The following is an 18,491-nucleotide window of genomic DNA, read 5'->3' as shown; positions in this document are numbered from 1 at the left end:
CTTTAAATAAATACCACGGTAAAATCCCTTTTTCCCTTTAACCATGGTTGCCTCTTGATTTTAAGACCAGGGAAAGGCATCAGTTAGAGATGAAATGACCCCAATATAGTATCATGGCAAAGATGTGATGTTGCTTTGCTACACAGTTTTTTGGGCCAGGAGACCTGATTCGTATTTGTTTTTCTTAATAGCATTTTGGATAGCTCTAAAGGAAAGTAACTAGTTTGTGTGACCCATTGATTCCCTGAGGCCATTTATTATTTCCATGTGTCCTAAATAGGGCAATACTTTCTCCCGAATGAAGACATGAAGGGTGGCCTATATAGGATGGGGAAATAGCAGAGCCTCTAATACAGCTGATGTGTTTTCTTATTGCTTTTCTTTGTGTGTTGTCATGGAGAATAGTGTGAGAGAGAGAGTGGTAGAATTAAAAAAAAAAAAAAAAAAGGGAAAAAGGGAAAAAGAATACTCAGTGATTAAGCAGGAGTCTGGGATTATTCATGCCTTGTAAAGCCTCCCACAGGAGTGTTGTTCAGGTCATGTCAAATAGGCACCAGATAAGCACAGGACTGCGATCCATGGTTCTGTGCTCTGTGATACACGCTGCAGAGATCCCTGCTTCAAAAAGTTGTAGCTCTTGTAAATACTGGTGACAGTGGTCTCTTCTATCATTGTTTGCAGATGATCTAGCTTTACTCACCTTCAGTTTGCCTGTGAGAAGAGCTATCAAATTTTTCAAGAGAAATGTGAAGTGGGGTTTTGTTTCCCCAAGAAGCTGGCTGGTGAGGCAGAGGGGCTACATTAGGGATGTTCATAGCGTAGCTCTGCAGTGGATCAGGTAGCTACCGGCTTTGCATAGCAACATTGTGGCCAGCATATTAAATCATACGTCACTTTATCCAGCATTTGTCATCTGGCAGCTTCAAACCCTTCCTAAAAATAGAAAAAGGTGAATACTTTAGTTCCCACACTAGAGAAGGAAAGGTTGAGGCAAAGAGAAGTCAAGTACCTTGTCTGCAGTCACACAACCAACCAGCCTGTCTGGGGAGAATTGACTCCAAAAGGAATACCTTCCATTTTCCATTACCTGCTTTTTTGTTGTTTGTTGGTCTTTTTTAGTTTCATTTTCTATGTGTTTATGCGGGATGAAATATGCAGACTGCAAATGCGTAAATAAATTCAATTGTGTTATTTTTGCAGTGACTAAAATGTCCATATATTTTGTGTGATTTTTTTTCTTAAGAAATATCATGAAACACTTTCATAGGGAAAAATACATGTTCTGCATTAAATAAAAAAAGGCAAAGGTGAAGACCAATTTTTTTTTTCTTTTTCAAGATTTCATAGAATGAGCTAAATAATTATCAGTCACCTGGCATGTATTTTAATCTCTCCATGTTTGTAAATCCCCCTTGTGGAGCGTAATGAAGCATTGAAATGCTGGAGTTTTAACTTTTAATTTTTAACTTCGAAACACAGATAACAATTCAGGCAAACACAGCAAAGTAGAAGCTGCCTGTGGATGTGAAACAGGAAGCACTAGTAGGTAGACACATGTAATAGAGTTGCATTTGCTCTTGCTCAACTAGATATACATCAATTTTAATTAACACGTTTTTTGCTTCAGCTGCTCACGTCCCTTCAGCAGTGAGTGGGTTATGCGTTTCCATCCTGCATATACCACCAGCATCACCACACGTCCTTCTCTAGCTTCCCCCTCCCCTTTCTACACAAATGTTGCAACACAATCTGAAATTTCCTCTTTTCTTTCCTTCCTGCATTTCTTACAGGTTCCTTTGCGTCAGAAGGCAAAAAAGAAAAGTCAAGGTAATGAGAGATTGTTTTTTCTTTTCTCTCCTGGATTCCTCTTTTGTTATTTGCTTAGTATGTCTTATTCTTGGGAGGGTGAGGATTTTGTACTGCTACTCAGCTGGTGAAAAGCTGCTTTTTATCTCCACTGATTCTTACACTGATTCTGAGAAAAATGACAACGGGCTGTTCCTTTGGACTAAATCCTTGTGGTATGTTAATTGAATCAAAGCTGGAAATCAGTGAGGTAGAATCAGCTGCCTGCACAGATGAACACACTAGTGGTTTTCATGTACTTGGCATAATAGTTTTCTCTAGCTGACTTAAATAGATGTATTCTTTTCAGTGCAGCTGTGTGAGGGAAAATATATGCGTGCTTCTCTTAAAAGGATCAAAGGCTGTATTTTTAATTTGCAAAAACTCGTTTATGGTTATCTTAGCATTAATTACTATCTGCATTATCTACAGTTTACTGTTTTATTCCTGAACATCAGCATGCCTTTCAAATGAATGTGTGTTACTGTCACAGCCATTATAAAACTGAGTGACTTCTAAGTATATTTTAAGCTATGCTTGGGTGACTTGCTGAGATTCCTCAGTAAGGATGATATCTTTAATTGGCAGCAACATCTTTCCTGGAACTGCACTTTTAAGCAAGCACAACACTTATTTTTAATGGCACAGGGTTCTTTATAATGAGCCGACGGAGGATATCGTGCAAAGAGCTGGGGCAAGCTGATTGTCAAGGATGGCTCTACAAAAAGAAGGAAAAAGGAGCTTTCATTGGCAACAAATGGAAAAAGTTCTGGTGTGTGCTAAAGGAGTCATCACTGTATTGGTACAGCAGTCAGCTGGTGAGTACAGCGTACATCCAGCTCTGGGTGCCAGACAAACAGCATCTGCTGAGAGAAGGGAGGGAAGCTGGGGTCACAATTTAGGTGCACCCCGGAGGAGTACAAATAACTGGGTTTATTTCTCAGTCCTGGCACTTCTTGTGATCTGGGAAGTGTCTATGTGAATGTGAAATATGCAGAAAACAATGTGTTTTCTAGTTCAGCAAGTACTTGTGAAATGTTAACTTGCTGTCTGTTTTGCCCTGTAATGAGCTGCTCTTTGAAGGCTCTGGTGGCACTTGAATTTGAGAAACATTTTCCTGGGTATAGGCAATTTGCAAACACTTGCTATAAAAACTCAAAACAGGAATGTTTCTTCATTTCTTATTAATTTAATTTTCAGAAATGTCTCTCCTGTTTCTTTTTCCATCCCTTTCCACACTGAGATTATTCTTTTTATTTGTCTGCTTGGTTTCTTTTTCTTTTGTTTTCAATATTTTTCTTTTTTTTTCCTATTTAATTTTTTTCCTTTTTTTCTTTCTATTTTTTTTTCTTTCTTTCTTTCTTTCTTTTCTTTTTTCCTTTCAAATGGTAGAGGGCAGCTGGCTTTACTCTGGGCTTGTTTGATTGGGCAGAGAGGGTGTCTTGCCCATCCTAGGAAGATTCAGATATAATTATTCTGTTCACTTTGCTGTCTGGCACTGCTACCTCTAAAAAGCTCTTAACACATTCAAATGATGGCGTGACAGAGCCCAGAATCAGGGTGTGAAGAGAATTAGGGTATGCCAGCAAAAACATAGGTTGAAAGTCAGCAGCTTCAGTGTTGAATTGTGGATGGACATGAGGTTCTCTAAATGCAAATTAGCTGCTCTGGAAATCAGCATGTCCCAGGCACAGCAAAGGATGAAAGATTAAAGGAACCCTTATTAATTCTTAGAGCATTTAAAAAAAATCAAAGGCAATCTGGGCTGTTTCCACTTGTTTATTTCCATTGCAATAATCCTCATTAAAAATGTTGCTAACAGTCTCAGGGAATAAATAAAATAGTTTAAGCCATTTAAAAAAATCCTCATACCCTAAACAAAGCTTTACTCATGTAGAGTATGTCACATTCTCCCTTCAGTTGTGGGTATAGTGTTAGTGTTTTTTGGTGGGGTTTTTTGTTTGCTTGTGTGTGTATGTGAGAGAGAGAGATATTTTTTTTGTTTGCTTTTTTAAAATCAGAATAAAAACTTTGACTGGTACTTCAAGATGATATTAGCTATTTCTTTTTGAGGTAAAATGAAAGCAACTCTGCTAGTCTTGGGCTGTTGTTTTATGATGTTGTGGTAGTCTGATATAGATTTCTTTCACGACTAAGTTAAATGCATGCATAAGAGAAAGCAAAGAAATAGAAAAATTAGATAAAAAAAAGTTTTAAAAGGCACTTTTTTCCCTAATGCTTACAATATCTCTGTTTGAAGAACATGGCCTGGCAGATATTCTAATCAGCAGCATTAATACGTTGCAAAACCTTATTAATATTGTCTGTTATAAATCTGTATTTGCAGTTATACTTCCGGCCAGCCATTTTAAGAAAGGTGAGCTGGCTGGCTGAGGTGTCTTTTTAGACATGGAAAGTATCAGAAAGGAGTAATCCAGAGGAGTAATCAAGCTGGGAGGAAATGAAAAGGCAAGACTATGAAAAATTTGCCTCTGGGAAGAGAAGGGTGATGGGGGAGAGGTGCAAATTCCTCCTCTTCTTTCAGTTGTTTTGGCCAGGTTAAATTCCACTCCTGAGATCCAGAGAAACCATGATCATGCTGGTCCCAGTGCTCCTAGACAGCAGTCATCCTTTTAGTCCATGCCTACTTCCTGACTGCCACTGGCTGCCCCCAAATGAACAAGGCTGAAAAATAAGTGTCAGTCTCACTCCAGCTTATTTAATTTCCCCTGGAGAGCTCATGTGGCTTCAAAATACTGTTGTCTTGTGTCAGCCCTGAGTTCTCACCTGTCACAGTTGTTCTTTAAGCGTGCCAGCTGGTAATACCTCTTTGCTTTTAACTTCTGCCAACTCTCACACACTATTTTAAGTTAAAATCACAAAGATTCTTTGGGCAGCCTAAAGTGTTCTATATAACTATAGATCCAGGCAACGTTTGCAGAATGTCAGTGACTGTGGGGTTTGCTAAGACCTGCTTTCTTAAATTCTTGAGAGCATGCTCAGAGTCCTATGTTAGATCAATTAGACCCAGATATTCTCACTTCTAGATTGATGAAGGAGAAATAGCAGTGACATATTCACTTGCTTGCTTGACATTTAAGTCTCTGGCCTGGCATTAGGATTGCCTGCACTTCCACTGTCTTCAGTAAAGTTAATCCTTGGTCCTAAGGTGGTGTACAAGATGGCAGTCTAAAGTCCTGTTGAAACAGGAGTCCTGCTTCTCACGTGCCTGAGGCTTCCTGCGACCAGCCCTTTTACAGAGGCTGATGCCAAAGGTGGTGATGAAAGAGTGGGGCTGACGTCAAAGCTACAGGTTGCCTGTAGCTCTGCTTGAACAGTTCTGTTCTTGTGAGAAATGAGTGTGGTTTGTTTGTGGCTGTGTGAAAACCAGACACCGGCAACTGTAGCATAGCAACAGGGTGCTGGACCTTTTCTCTAATGGGGATGGAGAAAATAGAGAGTGGGTGGAATTTGTATGGGAATGTGCATTATCCTGGATTTGGGTAGATTACCTCACCTGAATATCATCATCTTGGTCAAGTTTGTCTTCATGTGCTTCTGAAGCTCTGGATGTTTCTGTGAGTCTGGTTTAATTTTTCTTCAAGCCACTCTGGTTCTAGGTCTCTCAGGAGAGGCAGATTTTGGTATATGATATAGGACACTTGTTGTGACATTTGCATCTGATATTTCCTTCAATCTAACATAAAAATATTTTGTGAATGCCACAACTCAAAAGAGTAAAAATAAACAGGTCAGCAATAGCAAATCAGACACCCCAAGAGTCAAGATTCTCCTTACTGAAAGAAAGCTAGAGAACACAGGCAAATCTGAATAAATTTTCGATGAGCTAGCTGAGGTCAGGGCCTGGTGGTCTCAGCAGGTTTGGGTAGGCTGCCCTGGAGCCTGTTCCCACACACCCTTCTTCTTTCTGCAAAACATGAGGCATGTAAACTTCTCTTTGCAGCATGGAAGCACTCCCAGTCTGGGGAGGGGAAGCTGTTTGGACTAGGAGGAAGCACAGAAGGGTTGTTTTGCAACGAAAACACAGGAAATGTCAGAAAATGGATCTGAGCAGTCAGACTTTCTGAGTGCATTCAAGAACACCAGACTCCTTGGACAATGGCTCTTCACTGTGTTAGTGTTTGGTTCCTTTTTTTTTCAGTACTGCTCTCTGTAGGCAGTTGCCTTGAAGAAAAAGTGTTTAAATAGTACAGTTTGTGATCCTGCCTGACCCTTTAGCAGTTTCAATTCTCATACTGAAACTCCAGAGGGAATTAGTATTCTTACATAGGAAGAGGGGTGGTGGGGGAGGATTGTCACATGTAATCCATGCTCCTGGTTCTTTGTGCTTGTTTCAGCTATGTTGGATAGTGTTGGCTGGAATGGGACACAGGAATAAATGCCTCTATCTGGTGGGTCTTTAGGGTAGCTTGACTGGTTTTCCAAATAGAGTTGAAATAGATTTTTGCAGAATATGTCAACGATGGTTGTCATGGGGATTCAGCTGAAAAGAAATATAAATATAAAATTAAAGAGTTGCAGGCTGTGATCTACTGTCACTATTTATCTTTGTACCTTTTCTCCCCCCCCCCCCCCCCATTCACTGCACTTAAATTGGTCCTCACTCCAACAGCTTTGCTGGAAGCTGTATAATTACAGTCTTTTAAAAGAAAAGTCTTTTACCTTTGAGTTGTAATAGCTGCTTACATGGATGAGAAAAAGTCATTGATGTTGGCTGATTGCGCTGAGAGGCTTGGAGACCTCTGGCCCAATATCTTACACAAATTATTCAGTGTTCTACAGGATGGCTCATTGGTGTACTTGGCAGAGAGAAAAAAAGGCTAAAAAGTCTGAACTGCTTTTCCAGCATCCATAGGGTCTTCTGGGGGCAGTGCTGAAACACTGTAATGAAGCCATGAGGACAACCCTGATTTGCAGATTGGAGTTGTTCCGCAATAACCAGATATTTCATTTTAAAGCACTATTTTTAAAAATCTTGCTGCAACACTACACTCACTTTAAATGATTTACTAAATCTCCTAAAGCCACAACATTTAGATAACGTATTGAAGCAAGCTCAAAAGGACATTAGCCTCTCTCATTGGATTCATGCATTGTGTTTCATAAATAATTATTTTTGAGTGCAAAGCTTTTTCTGTGAAAAAATGGCTTTCTTTTTTGCCAAAAGCATTTGCAGAGACTGTTGTTATTAATGAAATTATTTTTCTACAATTTGGAATAGCGGAAGTACAGATTTATGTTAGGCTAACCTCCATAAAACCCACAAGAGATAACAGCTTATTCTTTTAAACATCCTGATTAAGTAGAAAGCAGGTCAAGGTTCTTTTTATCTGAGTTATTAGAGCTAATTTACAGCTTTGCATCAAAATTTGAAGGAAGCTTGAGTGAAAAGTGTGAGTTAAATAATAGCATGCTAAAGTCATGTTAGAGATAACATTTTGGAAGAAAGAAAGCACTTAGGATTTCTATATGCTTTAAAATGTCATTTTTATCCCAAGAATGACTGGGAAGATGACTTTCACATGTTCTGTTCCTAGGGTTTATTTGGAATTCCATTTGCTGACTGTAATAACATCCATAAGGTTTTAATGTTGTGACTTCTTTTCCTTTTTTCATTTCTTTTTTTCCTGATAATTATGAACTACATACGCATCAAGCCCCTCTTTTCTGTTACATAGATGGCACATTTGAGATGTGTACAAACAGTGCTTTCAAAGCTTCACACCATTGTCCTCCTTCATTTCACTCATACATAAAATGAAACATAATTTTTTCCTTAAATTAACAAATATGAAATCACAGACAGAATTAATATAAAATCTGAATGGATTGAGAGAGAATGTGTATGTGAGAACATAATCTTATACCAACTGGAACATGCCAAATACTGCATAAGAAGTCTGGGGTTTCTCTGCTGTATAGCTGTTAACATTAAAGTACTGAAATCAAAGCCTACAGACCTATTTTCATTAGTAATTTAGAGGGTGCTTCTCTAATTTAGGTAGAGGAGTCTATCTAAATTACTAATGGATTAGTTCAGTGGTTCAAGTCCAAGTTCCATTTTTGCATGGGTGGGAGCATTCCAGGTGGGTGTCTCCACAGTGGCTTACGGGGTCCTGATAATTCGCTAGTCCAATACAAAATCCAAACACTCAAATACTTTTATACATTGACAATAGAGACAGTGACTTATCTAACAGCATTTCATGGACTTAATCCCCTCATGAGTGCTTCTGCAGCACTCTAAACTGTTTGTAGGATGCAATCTAGACCAATGGTTACTGCATTGATAGACAGAACTGGCTGAGCTGTGATTGCATTTGAAACATTTAAGAAAGGCCAAACCTGTCCCAGACCCGAATCACCCACTCACCCACCTGATGGCTTACCTAGCTCAGGCCATGGATTTATTGCTGCATGGGTACCTGGGTATATTCCTTCACACAGGGTCTCATGCATAACTTTTTCTTAAACTGGGATTGTTGATTCATATTGCAGAGAAACAACTGGCACTGTATGCATTTCTCACTTGAGGCAGGTTTCTCACAATGCCTGCAATAGTGTTTGTTGTACCTCACGGACAGCTTTTTTTGAGATTGGTCTCTGGTATTCTCAGATTGGTCTTGGGAACTAAATAGGAATTTCGGTGTTCCCAATACAGTAAGTGACCATCTTTTTGGTACAGAAATGCAGGATAATACAATCTCTATCTTTAGTACAGTGCAGCCCAAGAATAGAGCTCCTTCATTACTCACCCCTACTCATTTATTCATCCTTATATACTTAATATACTGTGGATCTGGGATGGTAATACTAGCTTTAGTTAGTTGTTACTTATCTCAGTGAGTTTAGTCTCATGAAATTCCAACCTATGGAATGGAAACAAAAGCTCCCTGAGCTAGTCTCTAAACAAGTTTTACAGATACAAATACAAACAGAGAGTGCTAAAAGCCCACAGTAGCAAATAAACACTTTTTCATACAAATATTACAAAATGAATGTTTTTCAGCCCAGATGTAAAAAAATCATTTTTTCTCCTGTGCTTAAAGAAAATAAGAAAACCCCCTTCCACCAACGCTGTGTGTGTGTGTGTCCTGGAGCAGCAAAACCCTTTACTGGTGATGATGCAAAATACAAACCTCTCATGTGAATGCTTAATACATGTAAATGGCAGGAATGATAGTTAGGCCATGATTTACTGTATACCAAAGAACAGATATGCAGATGTGAGGGGAAGCCACCCATTGAAATATCCATTCTGTATCCATCTTTCAGTTCTTGGAGATTCATACTTCCAAGCATTAAAGCTCAAAGGCTTTTCTTGATGAACATCTTTTTATAGTCTTGTCATATTCATGCATAATGAGACTTGAGATACTGTCAGTCATCTTCATTTATCCTCTGCCTTTGTAACTGTTGTGTATATTTTACCTGCTTTAACTCAGTGTACATTTTCAGAATTTTAATGTGTCTACGAGTAATGGCTGGGAGCAGCAACAATGTGATTCAGGAATGAGCATTCTGTGTTTTGGAAAGTACATTTTTTCCTGATGTTATATCCTACAGACTTTCAGCTACATTATATATCGCTCATCTTAGGAGGATTCCTAATCTTATAGTAGATGACCAGGTGTATGTAGATAGATGTAGTAAAGGAAGATGTTTCTGCTTCAGATGTTTCAGTTTCAGGCAGCACAAACAGGGATTTGAGGCTTGTCACTGCAGTTTTGCTGGAGCAACGCTCTGACTCAGAGTCCTGCTGACTGAGAGCAGAGACGTCAATGCTCAGCAAACCTTCTTGCATCCAGAAAGGGCTGACTGGATATAAACAGGGTACTGTAAATGTCTGCCTGGATTTTGCTACCTCTTGTACCATGCCTGCAAATTTCTGGGGGAAGTGATAGCTAGGTGACCAAAGCCATCTGAGGCAGGTTTGCAGTGTTTAAAAACAGAGCTCAGCTGCATGGGATGATCCCCTTGCACCTCGTGGCAAGGCAGCAGCCTGCATTGCCTCTGCTTTGCTCAGGTACAGGTGACCCTGAAAAATGGTCAATTACACAGGGGACACCCTACTCCATTTCTACTTAGAATCATCTTGGGGAACTTCTGAATTGTATTTTTCAGCTATACATAGGTCATTTTATGTGCTGCTGTTACATGTAAGATGTACATGTGTAAGATGCATACACGCTGTGTCACAGCACAAACACACCTTTGAGATTGTAGGTACCATCCCGACCTGAACAGATGATATAACCCTTGTTCATCCTTATTAGTCAACAAAATCTATGCTCACACTCTGCCACTTGCACCAACAGGAGTGATGGCTCTCCAGCACCCAGGATTTGCACAAATATAGCTGGTATAGAAATATTTCATCAGGCGTTAATCTGTCCCCATGGTGATGAGCATATATTTTCACAGTATAAAAAGCTGTCAAAAACAAGCAGTTGCATGTTAAATATTATTCAGCATTGGAGTCTACTGTCTTACCAGTTGGTTGATTTGGTGATATTTAATTTTTTTTCTTTTATGGAAGGCTGAAAAAGCAGAAGGATTTATAAGACTTCCAGACTTCAGTGTGGATCGAGCAATTGAATGCAAAAAAAAGCAGTAAGTTTATCTCTTGTTCCCACTTTTGCATGATTTTTTTACAACGTTGCAAGGAATGAATCTCTATAATCTTTGGCAGTGAAACTGTGGGGAGTTCTTTTGTATTGTATAAATAATGAGATATTAATTGAGCTACTGAAAGAAAACTATATTGCAAAAATATTTTTTTTAAATCTCTGCCAGATGTGCTTTGGTAAAACCACAAACAAAAAAAACAGGTCAATGTGCCAAATGCTTTCTTTTTATTTCTCCTTTTTTTCATTCACTGCTTATGAGTAAGCTGTAATTCTCAGATGCCCCCTCTTAGTTGAGGAGGTCAGCAGTGGTGCAAGTAATGCTGCATCACTCCAAGCCTGGACTATTCTTTAGGCTGCTGTGGTGCAACTGAGCTTGGGCTGTACTTGAAGCCTTTGGATGTGCAGGGAATAAACACTTTCTTTAGTGGGGTGCACATTTAAAAATATTCTCTCCAAACTCCATATGCAGCACTGACTTCCAGCTGCTTCTGAGCACACTTCAAAGGTTTGGAGGGGTGCTGCTGTTGTTCAAAGTTAAAAGCTCAGCATGGTTTTAATTGTGTCACTCAAGAGAAAGTCTTCATTCTTCTGTTGGAGAAGTCAGAAGAGTCAGTCACTGTTCACCAGCTGTGTGCTGGTGATTTTACTGCATCACATGTCCCTTCCCTCAGCCATCCGTTTTCTGTGCTGTGGGGTCTTAGCCTTATTGACCACTCATGGAAGCCGTTCCATGTCTTGGGTCACTATTGGTGCTTTCTCCAAACCCTTTTCAGGTTTGCTTTACATTTCAGAGCTGGAGGAAGCAAAACTGCACATCGTATTTGAGTAGTGGGAAAGCAACAGGATTATGTAATGAAATAATGGAAGCCTTTGTTTTATTCTTTATTCCTCCTTTTTTAGTTCCTGTAGTTTATACTCTCTGGATACTGTGTGGCCTAGGAAATGAGCTAAAAATAGACTAGAGTTATAAAGAAAGAGCTATATTGATGACAAGCTAATCCGGATTAATTCAGTGGAGCGAATAAATATTTTAAATAATTCATTCAGCTATTATTTTTTCTTTCTTATGGAAACTAGTTTTCTTCATATCTCTTCTATTTTTCTTTTCCTGAAGTGCTATTAAGATCAGCCACCCACAGATCAAGACATTTTATTTTGCGGCAGAAAATGTTCTGGAAATGAACACGTAAGTAGGAGCAACTGGTCATGTTTCATCCTGTCTCATGCATGAGAACACCCTTTGAAAGTTCATTCTTTCACTGTCAAGCAGTTGACAAATTTATTTGCAGAATTACTGAGTCTAATTTTTCTGGTCACTAAATGGAAGAAAACTATTGCACTTTGCTCATTAATTATAATTGAAATCAGAATTGCATAATTAGCTCAATTTTGATACTAATCTTCCTAACATTTGCTGATATAAATCCCTTTCTCTTATAGAGGTGCTACGATTTGATAGCAAGTACATCACCTTGGAAGAAGTGAGGGGACAAAGGAAAGAGAGGGAAGAACTTAACACAATTTTGTCCCAGAAATTGTCTAGGACTAGAATATAACAATTTCTGATTTCAGAGTACCACGTCAGCTAACAAGGAGGGTTAGAGGGGTATAAAGGGCTGTTTCTTTATTGCAAATAAGCATTAATCAAGCACCAAACTACACTGTAGTTGAATGGTCCTCATGACAGGTCAGAAATTTTCCTTCCACAAATGTCCAGAAGAAAAACAACCAGATAGTTTTCAACGGAAGAAATAAAAATGGATATGAATGCTGCCATTTTAGAAACTACCGAGCTATCAGAAAGATATTATTTTCTGCTGATCCAATTTTGGCTGATTTAGATATATCTCATATCTTTGCCTTTTCTACTTTAGATTGCAGTCTGTTCTCTATGTTATTGCATTAAATGGCCAAATACTGGCTACAAAGCAGTACAGTGTAAATGGGAGGAGAGCTCCTATGACAGTCAGGTCAGGATTTTAATCCTGGCTCTACTGGTGATCTTTGTGAGAATTTTCACAGGACATTGACTACTCATTCCCTCATACAAATTTACCACTATAGAAAAAGAGAGAGGTTGAGAGAATGTGTGTGATTTTCCAAAAGGCCTATAGATACAGAAATGTACAATATTACAGTAATGTATGTACACAGATATGTATTAATAAATCTGTGCTCTACAAGTAAATATAGATGAGAAGAATCTGTTGCCCTTTGCAAGTTGGAGCAGCACAGAGCATTCTGGTGGGGAGATAACCATCCATTTCTGTGTTCTTGCATTTCCTACCAGAGCTCCTGAATGAAGTGACAAATTCCTGAGGCAGATAGGATAAGGACAACTGAGAATGAGGGACTTCTAGACAGGAATATTTCCATAGAGAGGGTAACCCTGGGTGAGAGAGAAGAGATGGAAGGACATATGGAGAAAGAAAATTAGAGCTAATGGAGGATATCAGTGAGTGCTAACAGCCAGTTTGGAGCCCAGCTGGAAATTCTCATGTGAGAAATGTTTAGGCTCCTGTGAGTGAGTGATTGAAATCTATGCAGGTGTCTTAGCTCTTATGCCTCTGGAATGATTTTGTTCAAACTCCACTTCTTGAGTCAATTTCATTTTGGCTTAAAGCTAGGTAGCCTAGTGTTAGAGCAGCCTGCGCTGTGTTGAACTAAGTCCTCACTGTTGCAACTGATGATGTTTTCCTTGGCAAAGTATAAAATACATGCATTTAATACATAAAGTACATGCATACTCACACATATGTCAAAACAGACTGAAGGACATCTGTTCTCTTGGCTCCAGTGCTGTAAATACACGTGTGAATGGTTCCACTGAACTCACTGGAGCATTTGTGTATTGAGTTTCTGGTGTGCATAAATGGTTGATGGATCATAACCTTTTGTAACTCTTCATGCATATATCTATATACCTGCCCATACATCTCTATTAAATCAACAGTAGATTTATTAACACAGTCATTTGTTTCACTAATTTATTATGTATTTGCTATTGTCATGCACACATGAAAAGTAAAGGCATGCTGACTAGCTGCATGCATTCATCTGGCCAGTTGTACATAGTTATTAGTGACTTGGCTGCCCTCGTCATTAATGAAGTCCCAAAATTATTTACCAAATCTTTTCCTTGTTAAGGTGGGTTTTCATTTAAAAAATCATTCTGTTAGAATTAGCTGTTAGAAAAGAGTCAATAGACTACTCTTACAGAAATGACACTTTGTTTTTCTGAATTGTTTGTGGCTCTATTGTTCATACTGAAGTCTAAAAGTGCAGTTACTTTGACGCTGATCTTCCAAATTTCCCATTGCTTTAGTAGAACCGAAATCAAACAAAGTGGTGTTTTTTCCAGTAATGAATTCCTGCCCTTCATACTTTCTCTATTAATGCCTTGAGTTTTAATCTTAAAAGCTTGAGCTTTTTCAGTTGTCAGCTACTTAAAATCTGGATAGATCTGAATGAGCTGCAAGCAAACATAATATACAAAAAGTATAACTAGGGAATGTTTCTAGCACTGGAAAAATGCAGCCACCTAGGAAGACAAGTGAAAAGAACCCTGTTAATATCTTAAAACAACCCAGGAAGTGAGACTTACTAAAACGAAAAGTACATAGCAAGGTGAAGAACGTGGTATGTTATGATCAAAAACTTGGTTTCAAGTGGCACAGACTGTGCTGCAATACTTTTGGCCAGGGCAGCTGATATTGCCTTCTACAGCTGCCATGCCTTTTTCTTCATCTCAGGTAAAGGATGACACCTCAACGGCTGGACTAAATCTCTGACATGGTGTTACAGCACAAAGACTTTTTCTTTAGCTTCCACAAATGCGACTCCTGGTCATCAGTAGTACCTTTTTACAGTAGCAGGGAAAGAAGATGTCCCAGGCAACTAATCCTGTTCATTACAGGAAATATTAATATAGAGGTGACTGGTGCCTTTCTAGAAGATGATCTAAGAAATAGAAACTTTGACATTTAGTCTTCAGGCTAATGAAAACAGATGTGGTGATGTAGAACACAACCGAAAGGAACAAAACTCATGAGCGTGAGAGTGTCCCTGACTCTGTGTTCCCTCTGTTTCAAACACAGGTGGCTAAGTAAGCTGGGAATGGCTGTAGACCCTCAGGCACCAAATGGGAAGAACGAGGAAGGTATGCTCCTCACTGGTTTCAGCGTGTAACTACATTGTGCTCTTCACAGTTTTTGTTTGGCCAAATTTTTGTCGGCTATTTTCTTTTTTTTTTTAAACTATCATCTTGGGTCTGTCTACTCTCTGAGCTCAGAGAAACCACATTGTCACAGCACAGAGTAATCACAGGAGAAGAAAAAATGGTGAGAAACAGTGCGAGTGAGAGACACTCGGTGATCTTGTCAGAGGTGTGTAACTACTTTCTGGCAGTTTGCTGGCTTGCTAAGCCTACCAAGTGTGAAGATGTACAGCTGTGCTGCTCTGGGTTTTGAGCTGGTGAGTTATATTACAGGAGTTGTGCTGGAGCATGGCAGCTTGCAGGCCTGGGAACACCTTGTGCTCTGCAGACCCATCCCTACTGTGTTCTCCAGTCCTGGGGGTTTCAACAACCATAGTGTTGGGAGACAAGGGGGTGGGTGGTACTGCTATTCTGGAGCCTACAATTTGTTTCAGAGCCAAGCTCGAGAGTTCATTATGGAATGAGAAACTTTAGCAGTTCCCAAGCAATTTATTTATTGTCTTAATTTGCACACTGACCCAATATAACTCTTTGGTGGGAGGATACCTGCACTCAAATAACAAATCTGGGCAGAGGAGCTGATTTAGAATGAGAAGTGCTCTGGGTAGTATTATGTTACCAAACCAGGAATGGACTCTAACCTGAGGAAGATGTGCCATCATCTGGGCTTTTAACTCTCCGAGGAATATGCGTCATCATCAGAGCTTTTAAGTCTCCATTTTTAGAGTATTGGTACCAAGTGCCATTTTTAGAACTGCTGAGCTTGTGAAGGAGCTGTCATTATGAAGAAGAAACTGGTATTTGCGGTAGTATGAACACTTAAGTGATGCAACCTGTTTTGCAAGGAAATGTTCCTCTCTGCATCCCTTCTGCTTTATCACAAAATTCAAGATTGGGGTTTATGTTCAGGCTTGGGACATGCAATTCCATTATTGATTAACTTGATTTGTCTCCATTTATGCTCTACCATTAAAAGCAGCTTTGGGGTTGGTAAACACAGATATTACTGATTCCTGGAGATCCAGCAAGTCTCATCAGTTTCTTTCTTGTTTTCAGTTCACAGTTGTTTCTTTTCAGGAAACTTGTTAATTCCCACACCATCTAATTCCTCCTCTCTGTGTCCTCTTTGAAGCCAACTTTACCAAAACACTTTAGGATAAAGGGCTATATTGAATATTAGGTTGTGTAGCAAGAACTGCAAGATACTTGTACTCAGAGAGGAAGTATGCAAATATGTTGTCCATCTTTTCATGAAGGGAAGAGTTTGATGGAAAATGAGAATGGGCAAAATTTTATACATTAAACCAAATTTTAAGGCTCAAAAATGTGATACTGGCTGTGTTGGCTGAATCAAGAATTACAAAGCAACACAAAATGAGTTATTCCACCAATCCTACTTTTATAAAAAAATGACCAAAAGATACAAAATAATCCACTCAATAATCTGCACCAGGCTATCTAATAATCTTGCAATAACATAACATAGCCAAAATTTATTCAGCTTTTAAAGCTGGTGGGCCATCTCCCCTTCAGAAAAAGGCCTTCTGATTCTGGTGTCAAACACCTCCTTGTCTTTCCATGCATGTTTCGTCACAGGTGATCCAGCAGCTGCCTTCAGTGTGGGTGCAGCACCTGCTGGTGCCTGGGTGGACATGCCCTTACAGAAACATTGCTATGCTTCATAAAAGAACTGTCACTAGCCACAGTCACTTCTGTTCCTGCTGACCAGTTCTTCCTCTCTGTATCACACACCATAATTCTTCAGAAGCCCTGGCTCTTTTCATGGCATTTCTTGTGTATTTATGTACTTTCTGTGCATTTTAACATCCCCCCCACTGCCATTTGTGTATTTGGAGTATCAGAAACAGCTGTAGATTATTTTTCAGTTCTTCTGTGTGCCTAAAAGGGGAGCTGTAGAAACAATAAGCTTTTTACTAAGAGTTACTCAAAAAGGCATTAATAGAGTATTAGAATTCAATATAGGCCTTATTGCAGCCATTTTCAGTTCTTTATGCTCAGATGTGCCGGCACAGATTTCCAGTAAACAGAAGAGCATCTATGCTACTCAAAACCCCTATGGTTCTGCAAAGAGTACAGGGAGAAAAAGTAATGAACCTCTTTAAATTTCTCTTTGTTAACATGTTATAAAATTCTCTCTCATGTACAAAATTCTTCTCTCATAAAACTTTATACCCCACATTCTGTGCTTATTAGGCTCCCCCCCCCAGCCAATGACATGCACAAAAATAATATGTGTGGGTATTAAATGAGTTAATTTTAGATTAAATAATCTCAGGTGACTGTCCAGAGACCGTGCTAACACACTGCTTTCTAGTGGTGTGAGCCCCTGAAGTCCAGCTCTGATGAAGTACTCCCTGAACTTAAGCAACCCCTGTTCTCTGGGGCAGAGCTGACAGAAGTTCTTGGACTGTCAATATCTCTATTTTCGTTTTGCCTCTGAATTGCAAGTTCTTTTACTCAGAGTTTGGACTGAAATGCAGGAGATGCCAGGCTTCTCTTCTAATTGATGTTTATAATTTCTTCTCTATAATACAACTTCACAGAATGTGCCTCCAAGTTAACAAGGTGGAAAAATGGCTGTGAGTTCCAACTTCCAAGACCTTTTAAGGTCCAAATTACCCAATTATGGAATGCAAAGTAATTTGTTTTTACTTATAATCCAATAACTAACTATTCATGATCTGCACTGTGGGTTTTTTTACCCAATACCAGAACACCCAGATTTATGAAGAAGAAGGTGAAAAGAAGAACAAATCCACACCTGAAATCCTCCATATTGTTACACATATATATATTATTATATCCCAGAAACCTAAATTCTCTAAATCCAGGGTTCCAACATTGGACAGCACAAACTGCTGGGTGCATGTGGCCAGCAAAGGGCAGTGCTGGAACCCATGGAGACCACGGGGGCAGCCTCTGTTCTGTGACACTTGGCACTCACTCAAGTTGTCCTCATTAAGCTCCGACTTCGTCTTTGCAAACTCTCATGTCCCCAGCTCAGTGGGGTGGGGGTGAGTTCTGTCACTCTGCACATATGGTGCAGGGCAGGATGCAAGCACTTGCTCCTGTAGAGCTTGCATCTGTGCTGGGAGATTTAGCAAAAGTGACCCTTGTGGCCCTTCAGTGCATAAAGAGGGCCTGTAAGAAAGAAGGGGGGAAAATTTCTTAGCAGGGCATACAGGACAAGGGGTAATGGTTTTACACTAAGAAAGGGCCAGTTTAGACTAGATTTTTAGACTTTAATTTTTTACAGTGAGGTTGGCAAAACACTGAAACAGGTGTCCCAGAGAGGTGGCAGAAGCTCCATCCCTGGAAACACTCAAGGACAGGATGGACAGGGCTCTAAGCAGCTTGGTCTAGTTGAAGGTGTCCCTGCTCATTGCAGAGAAGTTGGACTATATGACCTTTTAAGGTCCCTCCCAAACCAAACTATTCTATAATTGCATGATCTTGTCCCCAGGTCCTGGGCATAAGAACCAGCAACATTCTGCCTCCCTTTTTCTGTGTCTAATTTTATCAATGATTATCACTTCATTTAATCCACCTTTAAACAAATTTTTAGAAAATGTTTCCACCTGCTGCACAGATAGTTGAAAGAAATAACAGCATGACTGTCTCTGACACGTCAAGAGATACTGAGGTTCTTACCAGCTTGTTTTTGCCAAAAAAGAAAAAGGAAAAAAAAAAGCAAAAAAAGAGAGACTACTAGGGTAGTCTTACTGTGTTTGCTTTTGGTACTGCCTCTTCATATGTAA

General features: G+C 39.4%; 1 protein-coding gene across 4 annotated transcripts in view; it reads left to right on the top strand.

Annotated features, from left to right (window-relative positions):
* Positions 1–14,731, top strand: part of LOC121673019 (interactor protein for cytohesin exchange factors 1-like) — a 55,278-nt gene extending 40,547 nt beyond the window's left edge. For 2 of the 4 annotated variants that reach the window (XM_042046031.1, XM_042046032.1), the window contains exons 3-7: positions 1,791–1,827; positions 2,494–2,663; positions 10,406–10,479; positions 11,611–11,682; positions 14,594–14,720. In XM_042046031.1, the coding sequence (XP_041901965.1) occupies positions 1,791–1,827; positions 2,494–2,663; positions 10,406–10,479; positions 11,611–11,682; positions 14,594–14,684 (444 nt within the window). In that variant the 3' untranslated portion in view covers positions 14,685–14,720. Of the gene's footprint in view, positions 1–1,643; positions 1,828–1,857; positions 2,022–2,493; positions 2,664–10,405; positions 10,480–11,610; positions 11,683–14,593 lie in introns of those variants that run through there. The other 2 variants (XM_042046030.1, XM_042046033.1) reach the window with 2 other exon arrangements.
* Positions 14,732–18,491: the final 3,760 nt, after the last annotated feature.

Source organism: Corvus kubaryi, unplaced genomic scaffold, assembly GCF_017639235.1.
Source record: "Corvus kubaryi isolate FWS band 111438036 unplaced genomic scaffold, C.kubaryi_AGA036_p1.0 65103, whole genome shotgun sequence".
NCBI classification, from domain to species: Eukaryota; Metazoa; Chordata; class Aves; order Passeriformes; family Corvidae; genus Corvus; species Corvus kubaryi.
The sequence above is the reverse complement of the archived record's forward strand: the minus strand, read 5'-3'. Positions and strand labels throughout refer to the sequence as shown.